Source organism: Phalaenopsis equestris, unplaced genomic scaffold, assembly GCF_001263595.1.
Source record: "Phalaenopsis equestris unplaced genomic scaffold, ASM126359v1 Scaffold200734, whole genome shotgun sequence".
In the NCBI taxonomy this organism is placed as follows: Eukaryota; Viridiplantae; Streptophyta; class Magnoliopsida; order Asparagales; family Orchidaceae; genus Phalaenopsis; species Phalaenopsis equestris.
The window spans coordinates 13,460-29,589 of NW_018220542.1; the positions used below are offsets into that span (position 1 = coordinate 13,460).

The 16,130-nt window shown below is 33.8% G+C and overlaps 2 protein-coding genes across 6 annotated transcripts in view; both read right to left on the bottom strand.

Annotated features, from left to right (window-relative positions):
• Positions 1–1,721: 1,721 nt before the first annotated feature.
• LOC110035926 lies at positions 1,722–5,578 on the bottom strand. 2 transcript variants are annotated; one of them, XM_020740262.1, is made up of 2 exons: positions 4,762–5,578; positions 1,722–1,893 (listed from the first exon to the last, which is right to left on the bottom strand). In XM_020740262.1, exon 1 carries the CDS (start codon positions 5,507–5,509, stop codon positions 4,766–4,768), a length of 744 nt encoding a protein of 247 aa, XP_020595921.1. In that variant the 5' UTR covers positions 5,510–5,578; the 3' UTR covers positions 1,722–1,893; positions 4,762–4,765. The 2 variants fall into 2 exon arrangements, 1 of the variants encoding a protein (XP_020595921.1); XR_002295183.1 differs by lacking the exon at positions 1,722–1,893 and adding an exon at positions 4,549–4,606 and having other exon boundaries at positions 4,648–5,578.
• A 1,412-nt stretch (positions 5,579–6,990) lies between these two features.
• LOC110035922 (carboxyl-terminal-processing peptidase 3, chloroplastic) overlaps positions 6,991–16,130 on the bottom strand; it is a 55,914-nt gene continuing 46,774 nt past the window's right edge. For all 4 annotated transcript variants that reach the window (XM_020740260.1, XM_020740259.1, XM_020740258.1 and 1 more), the window contains 2 exons: positions 7,616–7,723; positions 6,991–7,375 (listed from right to left, as the gene is read on the bottom strand). In XM_020740260.1, coding sequence (XP_020595919.1) covers positions 7,124–7,375; positions 7,616–7,723 — 360 coding nt within the window. In that variant the 3' untranslated portion in view covers positions 6,991–7,123. The remainder of the gene's footprint in view (positions 7,376–7,615; positions 7,724–16,130) is intronic.

The following is a 16,130-nucleotide window of genomic DNA, read 5'->3' on the forward strand; positions in this document are numbered from 1 at the left end:
GTGTAATGAGTTTCTAAGATTTTCTTTCATAGTATTTGTTTGATGTATAAGCTAAACTTATTTTCAAATTTACAGTACGAGTCATACTTTATTTTTTTGTTATTTCATCATTTTATTATGTTTAATGTTTTTTTTATCAATGACGAATAATAGTGATATACAACATCAAAAAAATTTACTGCAGTAGTTATATGCTTATTTGAATACTATACTTCATATATTGAATGTACTTCTTGCATTACATCACCATATATCGAGGATAAATGAATTGGATGATTAATTTCGAGTCACCCAACAACATAGAAAGTGCGCTACAACATCTTTCGATGCATGCTCCCACTTGGATGACCTTCTAGGCAACTGTGGGGTTGTTGTATGTAAGTTTTTTTTTTTTCCATTTAATTTGTTTAAAGGTCTATGACGAGTATGGCCATAAGAGTTCTTTTGGATAGTCTTTATGTTACTATACTTTCCGACATATACGAGTTTGGTATTAAGCCAACCAAGATCCCCTTCTTTTTGAGGCATATAGCCATTGAGGTTCTTCTGGAGGGCCTTTATGCTCCCATATTTTCTAATATATATGAGTTTGGCATTAAGACAATCAATATCCCCTTCTTTTTGGATACTTAGCTTTCTTATAATGGCACATTATTCATTTCTTTATATTGACTCTAAGACCTTGTTTTTTCTTTTAACTTTCTCATTATATCAATATCATTCTTATTATTTAAATTTTCTTTTAATTTTATAATTTTAACATTAATATAAGCTCATTTTATGTATTAAATTCTGGTTTCTCATAAAATATGAGTTCAAAGACGTCTCCTGCTTCTAGAGTCTTGTACTGCAACTATGGATTGCAATGTTGCGTATTTATGTCAAGAAGAAAACCTAGCTATGACAAAAGCTTTTATAGGTGTCGTACAAATAGATCAGTAAATAATTGCATCTTTTTTGGATGAGCTGATAGCTATGAGGACTCCACTTCAGAACGTGACTGTGTAGGGAGCAACATGGGAGAGAAAATTCTCCAAGAGACTTGATCATTTGAATACCAAGAGCAATATTATAATAAAATTACTTCTCGTTATTATAGTTTTAATTTTTGTGTTATTCATTGTTAAATGTGCGTAAATTTTAATACAATATGCTAGACTTCAAACTTTCTATAAACTTTTGAAATTTATTTGTAGTATTTTATTTGAATTCATTATCAAATAGTTAACTTACAACTAGCACACATATAAAAAGACATTATAGTTTTTTTTTTAATATTTGCAGCACAGCAAATTCATAACTGAACATTCCAAAAAAACATACGGTTTCACGAACAACAGCTTTCTGACGACAATTTTTCATACAACAACTTCACAATTGTTTCTTCAAATATTTGTCGCTGTCCCAAATAGACCCTTAGTCCTAATCTGCCACCACATGGCCAACTTCACAATGAAATTATCTTCCTTTCAATCTTAAATTTATTTTCTACGCATTTCATCTTTGTATATTTGGAGGAAAAATATACAATACCCTCCTTAAAAGCTATAATGACAAACACCAACCTAAATAAATCTATGCTTCATTTTGTCTCATGCTCACACAGAAACATAATAAAGAAAACTATGTTAATAAGAAAATTTAATATCCTACTAGTCCACTAAATAGTAGAAATTCAAGATCTTAGAAACATACGGAAGAAAGAAGTCACAAGTTGAGCTAGAATTGATCTCTGTAAAAGTATAAATCTTCCTATAGTGAGTTCAGAAGCTTATTAACTTCACCAATTTTGACAGTAAAGTCGTGATTGAACTCAAAGTCTCGCTGTATTGTTTTCACATTGTACTTGATAACCACTTAAGCAAAGTCCCAATCAACTTTTTTGAAGTTCTCCTAGAAGAGAGAAGAGCATTCGCCATAAACAATATGAAGAAAAACTTTAAAAAAAAAGTCGCCCAAGAACAAAATAATTAAATATTATGTAAGGAAATAAAGGGAAACCAAAGGACTATTTATAGAGAAGTAATGGAAGATCGGTCATTATGATTCAAATTCTTTAAATGATTACAGAGATTTAAAATGACAATAGTGAAGAAATTAACATGGCTTTTCATAACTCAAATCATCAATGTGCATTACTACTGCTTTAATCATTTTAAAAAAATGATTAGGAAAATCATATAAGATTTAAAAAAAAACTCTCCAACATCACAAAGAGATTATATAAAGATAAAAAAACAATTGAAAGTACATGATAATTAAGAAAACTTATGCTCCTTTTAAAAAAGAAAAACATATAAATATGGCTAGCTTTATAAAAGAACTTGAAGGAATATGTTGGTTCTCAAAAACAGCAATAAGCGACGATAAGTCTCCTATTAATGCTTAGGCAAAGGGATAAAGCATAACATCATTAGAAATAAGTCAATGGTGAATCAAGTGACAAAATAAGAACTCAACATAGCAAGTGAACTAACTCATTTAAGGAGAAAATAAGCTTCCTCGAAATAATGACTTCATCCCCCAATCAATCCTCACATATCATCATTTGGACAAGCTCACTAGAGGCAATATAATGTCAGCTAGATAAAACAAATTTCTCAATCAAGTTGCTCAAATGTATTTTCTCAACTTCTTCCAAAGATTTGAAGCTTGGTGACTCCTCAACATTCATTGCTTTGGCTTGAAGGATGAGTGTCATTGTGTTAATGAATTAAAAATCGTCTACTAAATTCTTAAGCTTACTTGGTAGAACTAAATTAACTAGCTTGAAACTCAATGAAATCATACTCGACATTTCAACAGACCCTTCAAACTAAGCTTGATTATCATGATCAGTTTCTTTTCTTTTCCTCTGGAACTTGTGGCAAAATCAATTTATTTGTCACCTCCCACAACTAGAGGTTTTGAAAAGTTGATTGCTTTGCTCATTACTAGAAGTCAGTAACGTTTTAAGTATAGTTGAAGCATTATTCATATGTTTCTTTGTTGTTTCTATGCAAGATGATCAAGAAAAAGAGGAGTCATGGCTAATATCATTTTCAATAACAATCATTGTAAGAAAATCATTTATAGTGGGCAACTCCGATGTGACTTCATACTTCTAGCTCGCATCAGTATTCACTATTTTCTGGTTTAATTTTCTTTCAAGTGGTAAAAGAAATTCACCATAGCTTTGTGTCCTTTGCGCTCATTATAAATCTCAAGCAAAATTATAATGACTTTCTTATTGGTATACTTCTTGATTTTTTTCCATATCTTCAAGATATGAAGGACACGACAACATCAGCAAAAAGAAATTATGAAGTATTTATAGACTTAAAACAATCAATGTATTAAACACTGGTCCAATTTATGTACAATCGTAATCAATGTAATATCTAATGATGATTGATATTTTTAATCACATGATCTTTTATAATTTCTTCAAAAGAATGAGAAAATTGGAGAATTCAATGTATACAACAATGTTGCCAAGGCTATTTTCCTAAGTCACAAAAGCTACTTACTCGGGTCACAAAAGAAGAATTCACAATATATAAAGTTACTCGCCAGCCTAAAATGAAGTGACCAATACTTTATTTGAAAATGTTATTTTCGAGTGAAGTTGATCACAACTTCAAATGAACTTGTTGATTTTATGGCAAGCACTTTTTAAGCTTTACTCTGTAATTTTTATTTGTGTTGCTCATACGTATTCTGGCTATCAGGTATTTGCCTTGACCTAAACCACCAATAGGGGAACAAAAAGAGAGCCAAAAACATCGAATCATTCGCACCAATCATATAATTCTGGAAATTTATTGAAATCTCAAATTTTATTCAATCTTATGTATATCTCATATTTTATGCTCTGGTTTAATCCATTCTTGCTAGTAAGACACTTGTATCACCCAAAAATAAATTTGGAACCCATAGACAATATTATGAATATATTTGTTTATATCGACAATTTAATAAGCTTGAACATAAATTTTTAAAGTTTGAAATATGAATAATTTTTTTAGCATAATGTTGGTCGTTAATATATGTTTGTCAATACTCATTTATTGTTGATCTAATAGCTTGATAAACTGCTTATTTAAATTTAGTTAAATAGATTGCTGAAATGCATTTGATTTTAATCTATCAAGTTTGTTTTCAATCTAACTACTTGAAGTGAGGAACATTCGCAGAGGTCTGAGTAGAATGGAGTGTATATTGAGCAAATAGCAATAAATTTTGATTTTTTTTCAATTATATCAAAACTTTTAGTTTCAAAAATTGAAAAAGAAATGAATCACATTAATTTTGCCAGCACTATGACTAAATTTATGTTTTTTCATAAGCCTTTATGTCCAAATAATCCTCATATCAGAAACATGTAGAAGCAGTAATGCTCAAATCCTGGTTTCGACTTGAAGTCGATAAAAATAAGCAAATGATAATGTTGTACATAAGAATGCGAATTAAAATTCAGTATGGGGAGCAAAAATCTTTGTTCGATCCAAAATGCCACTCAAAAAGAAAAAAGTAATAAAAGAAAATTAAAAAAAAAATCTACACCATTCGATTGGAATTCATAAATGGGAACTAAATAAACAGTGCAGATTATCAAAATTATCACCTGGATAATATTTAAACAGTGCAGATTATCAAAATTATCACCTGGATAAACATATTTAATCATAGATATGAACTCGTCAATCAAGGATTGATTCTTAACCGGCCAATAACAAATCCAGAGTAAGAAAAGAACAGAAATGAAGAACTGTCACTTACCACCTCAACGCATCAACATAGTCACGGCCGATCCAGCAGAAACTCCAATGACACAGCAAAAACACATTACTCGCATCCTTACAAACAGAACTCGTAAATTCTTCGAAATCTGTAAAGCAAGCGTAAGAATCTGCAGCCGGCCCTGCTGCTCCATCTTCTGAAAAAACGTAATAGGCTTAACAGTCCTCCGTAAGAGGAACGCCAGTGAGAAGGGGAAGGCAAAGGCAGCAAAGCCCTGGATAGAGACCTCGTTCGGTGGGTGCACGGCGTACGCCACCCATGCGCCGAGGCCGAGGTGGGCAACGCCGAGCACCGCGAGAGCGGAACTCAGGTCGTATAATGACCTCCGAAGGGATTCAAGGACCTCGCGGGTCTCATTGGCTAGTGGGGAAGTGTCGGGCTCGACCGTCGGGCCGGTGATCTCCTGGTGCCGCACTTCGGGATGCGGTTTTTCCGGAGAGTTGGAGGAGAACTGCTGGAGATTGGGGATGTTCAGGGGCTTTGGGAGAAGTAATTGAGATCTAATGATGGAGGTCGAGATGGAATAATTTTGGAGGAAGCGTTGGTTCAAGTTTTTGGGGATGCTCGGGGAGAAGAAAGGAACGGGAGAGATGGGACTTGTTTGTTTTAACGGTGTAGGTATATGGAGGGTTTTGGAATAGAGGTGAGGAACCACGGGGTTAAGGCTTCTTAGGCTTTGGAAGAGAAGGTGAGAGGTGGTTCGACTTCGGTGGAGGAAAGAGGCCATGGCTGATTGGAGCTGTGATCGACTGACAGGTGCTGGTCGATTTTTGCTTTCAGGTTTACGGCAAATTAGAAGACATGCAAACGAAAAGAAGTTAGTCAGATTTAGATAAAAATACTATTTATATTTTATTTGAATTAAGATAATTAAAATTTACTGTTGAATCCAAATCTGTTTAGCTAATCGTGTCTAGGGAACACAGCGTTGGACTAGGGAAAGTCGGATTTAGATAAAAACATTATTTATATTTTATTTGAATTAAGATAATTAAAATGTACAGTTGAATCCAAAGCTGTTTAGCGAATCGTGTCTAGGGAACACAGCGTTGGACTAGGGAAAATAAATGCAAAAATAAATTGAGAAATGAAGAGAAAGAGAGGAGGGGAAGACTTTCCTAGCGATCATTTTATTGCATAAAAAAAATATGTTACAAAGAGGAGAGAGTCAAAAGCCCCTTTACATGAAGTGCCCTCTTATTTATAGATAATAAGATAACTAATAAATAAATTATAATATTGCACTCACTTTAAAGGAGTAGAGCTGGATATTTTAGTCTTTTTTGGGCATGCTTGAGCTACTTGTCTAGCACCCATTCGATCATCTGACCTCTTTTCAGTTTAGTTGTTGCTTTTGCAATATATAAATGTTATCATCTTAATTGATAATGAATAAAGAAGGTTCTAGCACTCTTCTTACGCCTTTTATAATATGTAAATGTGATGTTTTTATGCTGTTGTTTTAAAAATGTTTCTCATATCCTTAGTTTAGATTCGTATTAATTTATTCACGTACTTGAAGAAAAAGAAATATTGATTGTATGTTTACCGATCGATGGAGCTTGCCAATCAGAGAAATGAGGTGGCATATTTTTATGCAATGAAAATGGTATGCACGTAAACCTTCTTTTAATACAGTGGTCAGCCAATAAAGGCCAGCTAGCAGAGAGTATGGCCGGCTGGTTGAGGGCATGGCTAAGAGATGGCTAGTCAAGGGGCCAATAGAGAGTATGGTCGGCTGAGGTTATGGCTGACCACGAGTAGTCAGTCGGGAAGCTAGATAATCAAGAGAACCTTCTTAAGAAATCCTTTCCTGAACAAAGCTCATACGGAAGAAATGAATCATGTCCGTGGGAAGTATGGCTGGCAGGTAAAGAGAGGTTGTCCGTCAAGGATAGTTCGTTGTTTAGCTATAAAGGTTGATTCTCGACGATATCTTGCCTATTGTATTCTATTACCATTGGAACTATCAAGATCCACCCAAGAATTTTTTGGGCATACATATAAGTTCGTTAGTCATTTAATTCTTGGAAGCGAAGCTGCAATAAGAATAAAAGATTTAGAATACAAAAAAATATGATAAGGACACACCTGTTTTATTCCCTTCATTTTTTAGCAGTTCTTTGTTCATCTGCTCGCCGATATCTTGCATTTTTAAACAGATTTTTTCATTTCATTCTTCAATTTCACATCATACCTCTTATTTTTTAAGATTAAGGCCTTTCATTACACTTTAAAGTTCAATACATATCTATTTATAAGGCTCCTTCCTAAAAATATCAATTATACAACAAAAGGAACATTATTTCTGACATATACATACATAAAGGGATCTCTTGAGTTAAGATGCAGTGCCCTTTGATCTTTGGACCTCCAATTCATGCTCAGCTACCAAGATGCAAGAATCTGCCTCAAGATTAGATGCTACTGTGCTCTTAATTCTGGAAGTCCATGCCTTCGATGCAGCGAACATATCAGTAGAACATTGTACATCCGGTATTATGCCAACCTTATCAATATCATGAAGAGCTGGAGATAAGTATTTGGCAACTGTAATGAATAGGGCTGAACCATCATGTAGCTCAGTCACACTCTGTAACATTTCAAATGAAAGAAATCAGTTGTTGAAAGAAGAGTTCAAATGAGTTTATTGAAGCTCTGAAAATAAATTTTCAAAATGTTGGGAGATTTAACAAATAACTTGGCTATTTAGAAAAAAAAGATGAGACTGAGGATCAGAACGGTAGAGCTTTAAAAAGGAAAAGAGTTAATAATGACGTGAAATAAATTATTTTCATATGAGAATGATGTTACGGTTGAAACTAGAAATTACCTGGATTTTTCCTTTGCCAAATGTTTTTTTTCCAACAAGAATAGCTCGACCATTGTCATGCAATGCCCCTGCTAAGATCTCACTTGCACTCGCACTTCCTTCATTTACCTGTTGGCAGTCAAAGTGTATGAGAAAAAACATTTTTTGTCGAATTTATGGACGTTATTCAACGTAGATATATTGTTGGGTATAAGACATGATGTTAAAACTGAATACATGTTCACATTTTAGTCACAAACTGTCAACAGGACGAAAGGGGAAGGAAGACCCGATCTTTACAAACATAGTGGAGCACAACTGTTAACAATTATGTATCTTTTAGACAAACAAAAATGTCCTCATTCTCTTACACTATATCTAAGTTTCCTGAATCAAAGAGCCCATGCATTGCCACAATTCCGAACCATCGCATATTAAAGGTGGATGTTAAGTTTCTCTCTCCAAATGTTTGGGACAAGGCTAATGATGTCAAAGATTCTGAGATTTTTCGACATACTAATATCTTTACTTGATAAGACAACCAAAAAGGAGAAAACTTGGTCAAATTCAGTTATATACAGTTTTATCACTAGCAGCATTATTCCAGCTATTTTGGATAGTGTAATAAATACTCATTATCATAAATTTGGAATAACTTCTATCCAACGTAAACTTTAATCTAACCCTTTTTCTTTACCTAATCCTCCTAACACTAATGTTATCAATTAATCTAAAGGTCACATTTTAAAAAATTTACTGTAAGATCCAAATCACCAAATTTTATTTCAACTACCTTATTTTTGACATTTCTTTTTTATTATAATCATCATTTAATACATACTTTCTAATTTTGTCTCACCTTTATCTTAATAATCTCATTTGTGCCACACCCAACTTAATATCAATAACTTTTTAATAAGAACTTTGGATCCATACAATGTTGCCAGCTTAATTTTATTTTTATAGAATTTACCATTTAAAACTACAAAAACCTCTTATCATATGAAAATCTTGATGCACTTCTCCATTTTAAACATTAAGGTTTAGCTACAGGAGTTATGTTCTTATCAACATCTCCATTATTTTTTGTATAATAAATCCAAGATACTTGAATCAATCACACCAAGGTATCACTTTATGTTTTAATATTATTGAATGATATTTGTTAATATTATTATCCACTTCAATTAAATAGCATATGTCAATATTTGTTATATTAATTCACAGACCTCTATCTTCTTAACGTTTCCTTCAAAATTTTAATTTTTCACTGATTTTAGTGTCACATAAATAAGAACTATATTCTCTATAAAGAGTATGCATCAAGACACATCACTTTGACTTTTGTAAGCATCTATAATATAAAGTCGATATGAATTCTATGCTGATCTTTAATGAAAAATTATGATAGTTTAAAATTTTTCGATTGCTGTATATCTATTTCTAATATTGGTTAATATTTTATCATACATAGATTTAATGTGTCTATATATTTTTGACATACATCTTCTATTATAAAATATACCAAATCACTTTCCATGATACTCAATCACAAGCCTTGAAGATAAAGACAAAATATAAAAAAACCCTTAAATTGTTTTACATACTTATCTATTAATTTTCATAGCACAAAAATTTCTTCCATATGGATCTTTCTAGAATAAAGCCAAACTAGTTCTAAAATCTGATGCAATTTTTTTATGTTCAATCATTACTTCCTTAGCTTCCTCGTCTGTTTTGCATGAAAAAAAATTCATGGAGATAGAGTGAGAAATAAATGTTTTAACTTCCTATTAAGATCCAACAAACGCTGCTAAACCAATGTTTTTCTATGATGAAATTTTGAGGGAAAAAAAAAACATCAGACCTGACCCACTTAAAATGATGTCACTAGGGCAACTTAGGCTACTGATAATGTCTTTCCCTTGATATTTTTAAAAAGAAAATTTTCATGTGGCTCAAAAATTTGATAATTTTATAAAAGATTCTTAATGTTTTTCCATATTTTTCCCTCATCCAAGTCTTTCATGTGGATCTATAAGCCCCCGGTAGAGTTGAGAAAAAGAATAATTTTCCCATGTAAAATCCAGTTTTTCTTATTGAAGGGCAAAAAAAAAAAAAAAAAAAAAGGAATTTCACAGGAATTCAACCTATGTATTAGAGGTCGAAAAAATTTTATCAAAGATTTTTAACCTATTTAAAATTGTTTGTCAAAGTGCCGCTTATACTGAAAGGAAAATTTTATAAGATGGTGGAGAGATCTGCAATGCTCTATGGTGTTGAATGTTGGCCTTTAAAAGAGAAGCATAATACTGAGTTAAGTGTTGCCGAGATGAGAATGAATGATTAGGAGAATGATTAGGTGGATGAGTGGCTTTACACTTAGAGACAAAATGCAGAATGAAGATATACATGATAGGGTTGGTGTAGCTCTAGCGACAGACAAAATTAGAGATAGTCATCTTAAATAGTTTGGTCACATTAAACGTCGCCCATCTGATGATCCAATTAGGAGAATAGATCTTTTAGATTCGACTTATGTTAAGAAAGGCAGAGGTATACCTAGGAAGACTTGGGCTTATTGTATAAAAAAGATCTTAATTTATTAGAACTAAATGAAAATATGACACTACATAAGATGCAGTGGAGAAAAAGGATTCATGTTAAGGCTTTGTTGTTGTTTTTGTAAAATTGTTTGTCAAAGTATTAATTGACAATATTAAGGCGTGTGAAGAAAAACCGAGAGAAATTTAGTAATGAACTTTTGACTTGCCATATGTTGTTATTTGTGTTACTATTGCCATATGTTGTTATGAGTGTTACTATATGAAGTTAATCACGTGAAAGAAGTTAAGAAAAATCCACCATAAATCTTTGACCAATCCAAAGTTGTTTATCGAAGTATTATTAGATGACATTATTTTGTATAGAGAGATTGAGAGAAATTCACTATTTATTTTTTATCTAACGAAGGTTGTTTGTCAGTGTGCTCCATAACTTAATATGTGTGAGAGATGTCAAAGGAAACTACTAAGGACTTTGGATTTCTCAAAAATTGTTTATAAGAGTGTTACTCAACGACAATAACATATATGAAAATCGTTAAATTGAATTTCCATTTAGATCACTTATACCTTAATTTGGAGAGGGAGAATGCAACAAGTATCAAAGATCAAAGGTGAAGATTGGTCTGTATTTAGTTTGTTACTAACCATTCAAGAACATTTCTATTTTCTTACCTAGATGTAGAAGTCTTATTGCGGACTATATCTAAAAATTAAAATTCACTTGAAACCTTTTTATAAAATCTCTCATATTTTTGAGGAACCTTAAGAAAAAATAATTAATAGCAAGATTGTCTTCGATGCATAGGAAAAAAGTTCAATGGAAGGATATATTTGAATACAGTTGAATTTAACATACAAACATCCCTTTGAGGTTACAACTATGGTTATTTAAGAAGAAATGCTGAATGAGCAGTCACACAGTGATATACATCAAACAAAAAGCACCAGGAAGACTAAAAAAATATTTTTTAGTGAGGTTACAACTATGGTTATTTAAGATTTATGCCGACACATTTTAACATACATATTTAGCTATTTTTCTTATAATCTTCAATCTTGAGAGTATTATTCTATAAACTTCGTACTTAACCTTCTTAGAACCACTAGAGGACATGGCAGCCTATTAATAATTATAGATCAATTTCGCAAGATGTTTTACTTTGTACTGAACTCAAAATAAAATGATACATCTCATAAAACAAATTATTTTTAAGGAAATTGATAGACTGTAAGAGCTTCAATACATAATAGTTTTTGATTGGGAAGTTAAATTTGTATCATATTTTAAGAAACTTATATGAACGTTAATGAGTATAATTGAAATTCTCTTCTGTATTTATCTTCACTTGATGGGTACACTGGGATAATAAGTACAGCTATAGAAAACCTCTTACAAAGTTTGATGGATAAAAGTTCAAATACTCGGAACCTACACTTTCATATAGCAATGTATGCATACAAAAGAACTATTTCAAGAGCCGCAAGTAAAACCTCATTTGAAATAGTATATGGATACACCAAAAAGAAATCAATTGATCTTGCTAACGTACATTCACATGCATTCTTAAATCCTGCATTCATTTTCACACAAGATTTTTCAAAGCCTTCAAAATAATGCAAGGAAAATATGACTAATACAAAGTATGCTGAAATAAGAAATAGAGAGAAAAGTTTCAAATAATACAATATTGAAGAACATATGTTAATTGGGACCCAACTTGAGAGATATCCCTCCACAAAATTTAGAAAACTGCAAGCTAGGGTATGTAGGGCTAATTAAGATTACTAAAGATTGGCACTGATGCATACATACTTGAATTGCCAAATGACGTATTTAAAAGCACCATTTTTAATATAGATAATTTAATATTATATATAAAAATAGTAAATCTTCAAATTTTTAGGGGGACAAAACAGTTGAGATTGTAAATGCCTGCTCAGTATTCTTTTTATAGTACCTTGAATAGTTAGCAACAATTTAATTGAACCGGTACTTACCTATTCGTGAATTCATATAAGAGAGAATGACGAAGGGGAAACAAGATTACAAAATGAGTTAGTACAATAACTATAGGACAAAGAAAGACGAGAGCCTGTGCGGGTTCAGCATCATAATCAAGAGTAAGAGGGAGAAGAGACATAAAATAGAAGAGAGGAGATAGAGAGCAATTCTTTATGTGCAAACTCAATCATATGCCCTAGCAAGAGATGTTGGAGTAGAGATGAGCAAAGTTGAGCGACACAAGCTATACGTGCTCACAGCGGGACATATGAACAGCTTAGGTTGGTGAGTGAAGCTGTTCGCATTTGTAGTTTGGGAATGAGACAAGCGACCAGGGTGGAGACATTGGTAGGTGACGAGCTCATCAGCTGCGCCTATGGTAAGAGAATTCTATTTTTTATTGTCAAAAGAATTCATCAAAATCCCTCTTACTGGCTACAAGGTTAAAATCAACCTTTGGAGGCCGGTTAAGTGTAAGATGCTTAACAATTAAAGCTTTGAATGAGAATGGTACAAGTCTTTTCAAGTTTTAAGACCTTGTAATTTTTTTTTCTATCTCATCAATTTTAATATCTAATTTAAATAAATGATCAGAAACTATTTAAACAGTACAGTTTATGGAGTTTAATTGTTTGACGATACGAACTGTCCGTGTTTTGATATTGATTTTCAGAAGGCCATCATTTCTGGTGGTTTGGCTTTGTCATCTTGAATGATAGAACTGGGTTTAAAAAAAAGATAAGCGATTTCCAAGCTGTCTACTTTCATAATGTCATTTTCCAAATAGCACAGCAATTTGAGCTTCCTTAACTGTATTTTAATGAGAACCATTTAACGAAGGGTATAATGATTTTGTTTTGGCCTATCATCTAGTCAAAATATCTTGATTTGTTCTTCGTCCACAGTGATACATCTGTATCATTTATGAAGCCTTCATATTTAGGCTGAAGATAATCAAATATTATGAAATTTTGAGATTTACTGCCTGTTTCATATTTCATTAAAGCTAAACTCATCTTAGATTCAGTAGGAGACATTGGTCCTACTCAAGGGATGTAATTTATAATGAGTATTCATTTAAATAATTTCTACTGGGGGATTTTCAGCAGATGGGTTTATACTCTACTGAAGAGGTTGAAGGTATGGAAATTCGAGGAAGCATTAAAGGATCTCCTTAGGCTAAATATAAACTCAATATCTCCTTTAGATGTTCGTGCAGTTTGGTCAATTTGTTGGTTGGCCAAGGGTTTTGGAGTTATAGCCATGATCTGAAAATGAGATTTCATTCCATCTTATAAATCTATTGGCGGCAATATGGGATGCCGATAAAATTGTTTCTAGCATCACAGTTCTGTTAGTAAGCTCCGCTACGCTTTCGATGTTAGGGCTTAAAATCATTATCAACTTTAAGTCTATACTATACAGTAAGGCCATGGTTTTTGATTCTGAGGGAAAGTTATGGCCGAATAATTGAGTCCGTAATTTTACAGCTACAAAATTCTGAGCTCAAGTAGAGAGAACGCTAGAAGAAACTTTCCTACAACACACCCTCATATATATATATATATATATATATAGGCACCGTGTACTCATATCAATTGATCGGGCATCTACTTGTCAGTTGTGAGTCCCCTCTGGACTGGAGTTTGATTCCATCTGGTGGAGGGTGTGGCACTCGAATTGTTAGGTGCATGGGGATGGTCGGGGCCCGTATAAATGTATAATAGCCTCAGACCATTCAAATATATATATATATAAGCTTATAGATTTATAAAAACATTTTAAAAGGCATAGAATGCTAGCAGCCTTATATAGTGAAGATGCTGAAGAAACAAAATAAGAATTATAATTCATACAAAATCATAAGAGATACTGACAAAAATAATTCTTTATAAAGTGAGAAAAAATGAAATCTAGTGCAAAGATGAGTGTAATGATTATCTTTTATTCAAGCAAAAGGAAAAAAAAATAAAAAGGAGCTTACTGAACCCAGAGTTATCCTGTGAATCACCCCCAAGGAATAAAGCATGGAATATGAGAGCAAAAGAGAGAAGGAGAGGGAGTGCACAGTAAAAGCTGGTTCTTTGATAATTGACCGATTAACCTCTTATTGTAGAAATGATCCCCCTATTTATAGGCAAGGGGTTATACAATGAAAAATTACATGCTTGCCACCCCTTTTGTGAGTGTGTTGCAGGGTATTTTAGGTATAAAAAATTAATGAGTCTATGGCTCGACTACCCTATCACTCAAGCCAGTTGAGATCAGTCATAATCTTTGGGCTGAAAAAATTCGTTCGGCCGACTCCACTGAGTTGGGCAGCCAATCAACTCTGGTTGTCTTTTGATCGTCCGGAGTTCGCTCTGTCCGCTGGAGTCAATCGGTCCGCTAGTTTGGTCTGGCTGTCGACCGTCGAACCCTGGAACAGAAGCTCTCGTTGCCAGAATGAGACTAGACTGTCAGGCAGAGGGTGAATCACCGACAGATAGTTTACCACTTGACAGGAGATCCATCTAGAGTGTTCATGGAGTGTGTAGTGTGAGAATCTTTGGACTCTTGAAGAATCTCAGAGACCCTTGTAAGGCGGCTAGCGATGCTGAGATAGAGTTGAATTGGTGCATACTCTCAGTTCGATGGGTTTTGATTTTTAACTTGAGCAGTTTTCGCTCGATTGGCCCCGAATCCTACTCCAAGGGAGATGTAGTTGGTCAATCAAGTCCTTTACTATTCCATTGACGTTATACTTGATCTTCCTTTTGTGGGCCATCATTGACCGAACTTTTGTCTTTTAGCCCGCTGAGTATGCTTGAGATTTATGCCGACACATTTTAACATACATATTTAGTTTATCGATTATCTCACTTCTTGAAAGTCGCTTTGCGATGAGAATATGAGAATTTAATGCAAAAATTAGATTCATTTATTTTACAATCGATACTTTAATAATTAAACTCTAGATTAAATTGTCCATGACCTTCCATAAATAGGGCATAATTATTGTTTTTTTATCCACATTGCTTGAGAGTGTGTAGCCCAATTGGAGGACTTAAAAAGCATCTCCATAGTGAACGAAAATAAATTCACGTTGACGCTCTTACCGAGGAATTGCTCAAAAAAGTCTTGAGTTTTTGCGTCACGACTCCATATGGAGAAGGAACTTGAGAAGAAAAAAGTGACCGGAGGAAAGTAGCCACCCCAAGGGCGAGACTGAAAGAAAAGAAGCGGAGTGAAGGGAGCCGATCCGAGGGCACGAAGAAGACTGGGGTGATAACGAGGCTGGAAGAAAAAAAGTTGGCCCAAAGGTGTGAGGCGAGTTATGTAACTCGCTTATAATAAGAAATAGGTTGAAGATTCCAGGGATGAGGTTGAGTCGTCCAACTCGCTGACAATTCTCCGACAAAAAGAGGAGTCAAGTTGGGCGACCCGTCTCTTGGCGCGCCAACCCCTGTACCTGTTGCTTCCCATGATCAATCGACCGAAGAACTTGCCCAGGGGACAAAATCTTCACTGCCCTGTTGACCTCATTTTTGTGAGGTCTTGTCTTCTCCTCCTTAGAGCCTAGATTCTAGCTCTAGAAATTCCTAATCGACTATCTTAGAAAACTAGAATTGGGACACACCTTTCTAGAAATTCCAGTAAATTCCTATTTTCCTTTGATGTCTAGCATCTTTAGCACAAGACCATCGTCTTATGAACGAGCGGTTATGGGCTATTTTGCGAAGATTCGAGGAAAATGTTCCAAATAGGACTTCAAGCCTTAGGAAAACATTCGTCACGACTCTTTCATCACGTACACACACAAAGTACACGAAGTTCACGAAATTGCGCGAAATCGGACTTCAATTAAGCCCAAAGGACGGGTGAAAATGCGAACTTTTCCGAATGACCTCCGACGACAAAATGGACTGCACCAACGCGTCCGGGATACCAATTTTGGTAGGAAAGGACACCCATATTGCCATACTTT